Source organism: Apium graveolens, chromosome 5 (assembly GCF_009905375.1).
Source record: "Apium graveolens cultivar Ventura chromosome 5, ASM990537v1, whole genome shotgun sequence".
Classification (NCBI taxonomy): Eukaryota; Viridiplantae; Streptophyta; class Magnoliopsida; order Apiales; family Apiaceae; genus Apium; species Apium graveolens.
In genome coordinates, this window is record NC_133651.1 from 312,545,915 (window position 1) to 312,548,080 (window position 2,166).

Sequence of the window (2,166 nt, forward strand, 5' to 3'; positions counted from 1 at the left end):
TAAGTATGGAGGATAAAATATGATAAGGCAATAAGTATAGGGGAGGAAAATGTATTTTAAATGATACCTTTAATAGAGTCATATTGTTGGATACAAATGATACCTTTAATAGAGTCATATTGTTGGGTCCTTGTTGATGTTAGGTAATTTTAAATTAAAATATCAAAATGAAGTCATGAGACAAGTAAATTATAAGAGAAATTAATGCAAGATTTGATTGAGACTCAAAAATGAATCACATTAGTTTGAGCTTATGTTTTGAAGGTTCTTTTTATTTAAAACCAACAAGAAAATGAAAAAAATTAAGCATACTCAAAATTTTGTTGCCTTGCAAAACTGCAATACCTGCATGCAGAATCAAGAACTTAGACAAGTACAGGTAGATGAGATTAAGTGATTAGATTAAATATTCCCAAATACCTCCTTAAGCAATTTTCACACCGAAGAGCATGACACTATTCTCCGGTGCTTTCCTGGAATCAGTTATGTTCAAGTCACTGTCACCCTCGATATCCATCTCGAGCCTGGTATCTGCATTTCCACTGTGATTCGGTTCAAGGCCAAAGTTCTGCACCCCTTCCTTGGAATGCAATTTTTCGCCATCACCAATGACATATTTTCCCCTGTTAGCTTCCTCAACTTGTACTCTATTAGCATTATATTCCACATCAATTGCAAAATAAGTGTGAACAGTTGACCCCGTCTCAAAAAGCTCACACTTGAAGAAAATAACTTTGTCCACTGATCTCAGATCCTTTGCTCGCACAAAATCTTTCCAGCCACTAGATAAGACATAACTGTTACTTCCCTTCCAGACACCATAGCGAAAATTCCAGAGTGTCATCGACTGGTCATAGAAAGCTAGCTTATGGGAATCGCATGGGAAGCAACTAGCATACATTTTCGGAATCACAATTCTGTAGAGCATACCTACGTCGCTAGCAGTAAGTACCTTTTCAAATATACAGGTACGTGTACAATCTTGTTGCCTCTGTGCCTGGAAAATTTTGACAGACCTGCAAGAAAGGCTACCAGCAGTGCAGACTTGTTTCAGAATATTTGGTTCTTGTGCAATTGTTTCTGTCTTTCGCAAGCTTTCATCGACACTATCATATGCCATCTCTGCTTCCTCCTCTGTCTTAAAAATCCCTATGCAAGTCCAGTTATGATTTACAAAAACATGTGCTGCCCAGTTCCCATTCATTAGAGCAACGACTCCCTTAGAACTCGAACTACGGATAGTTTTATCATGCCTTGCACGCTTAGTACATGATTGATTATGACTCAAACTGTTCGAACCTGAAGCTTTGCCGAACATATGTGCTGTGACATTCATGAGATCCTTCATTGTTTACTGCAATCACAGGAAAGTTAGTAAATGAAACAAGTTAATACATTTCATTCCTAAACTATGGAAACCTGCAGAGAAAATGATCTGCAGCAAGTAACTCATATTTAAAGTCCAAACTAGAAACCGGAAAGGAAAAAGATTTGAAGAAAACACATCCATACTTATGATTTAAAATGAAATATAGAATATAATGTATTTTTTAACATAAGAATAAAAACAGATCTCATTTATGTATTTATTAATTAGCTCAACTAAAAAACTACTTTTGGAACTACATTTTGTGCATTCTACATTTTCCAACTCTCTCATCACAGTCACACTCGGGGGAGAATCTAGTAAGGGGCTATGTGGGACATGTGTCACCCTCAAACAAAAATATATAATTTTTGTAATTAAATTTTTTGAAAATATATGAAAATGTCCTCCGAAAATACAAAGTTATAAAGGTATATTCACAAAATATGATCCATATATCAGTGGAATTTAATTCCTGGATCTCTCACAACCAAACTAATACAGGGGGTTCTCATACATCAAACATGCATCAGATGTCTAAAAATTCACAATTAAATGAGAAGAATAAATGTAAAAACCGCCCATGATAGGCACAAATATGCTTTAATCAATACAAAAAATGTCTCCTATTACACAATTACTATAAATTTGACTAGACATTACACATTGGATTTAAAGTAAAATGATCAAATAACCTCGAAGAACTCATGACACACAAAACCCCCAGTACACAATCAATAATTAAATCAAATTGGTTCACACATATATATTTAAAACTTAATAAAATCTATAAATATGGC

At 34.5% G+C, this 2,166-nt stretch overlaps 1 protein-coding gene across 1 annotated transcript; it reads right to left on the reverse strand.

Moving 5' to 3' along the window:
- Nucleotides 1-424: 424 nt before the first annotated feature.
- On the reverse strand, nucleotides 425-1,348 carry LOC141661264 (AP2/ERF and B3 domain-containing transcription factor At1g51120-like). The gene has a single exon (XM_074468248.1). It carries the CDS (start codon nucleotides 1,346-1,348, stop codon nucleotides 425-427), a length of 924 nt encoding a protein of 307 aa, XP_074324349.1.
- Between the last annotated feature and the right edge of the window lie 818 nt (nucleotides 1,349-2,166).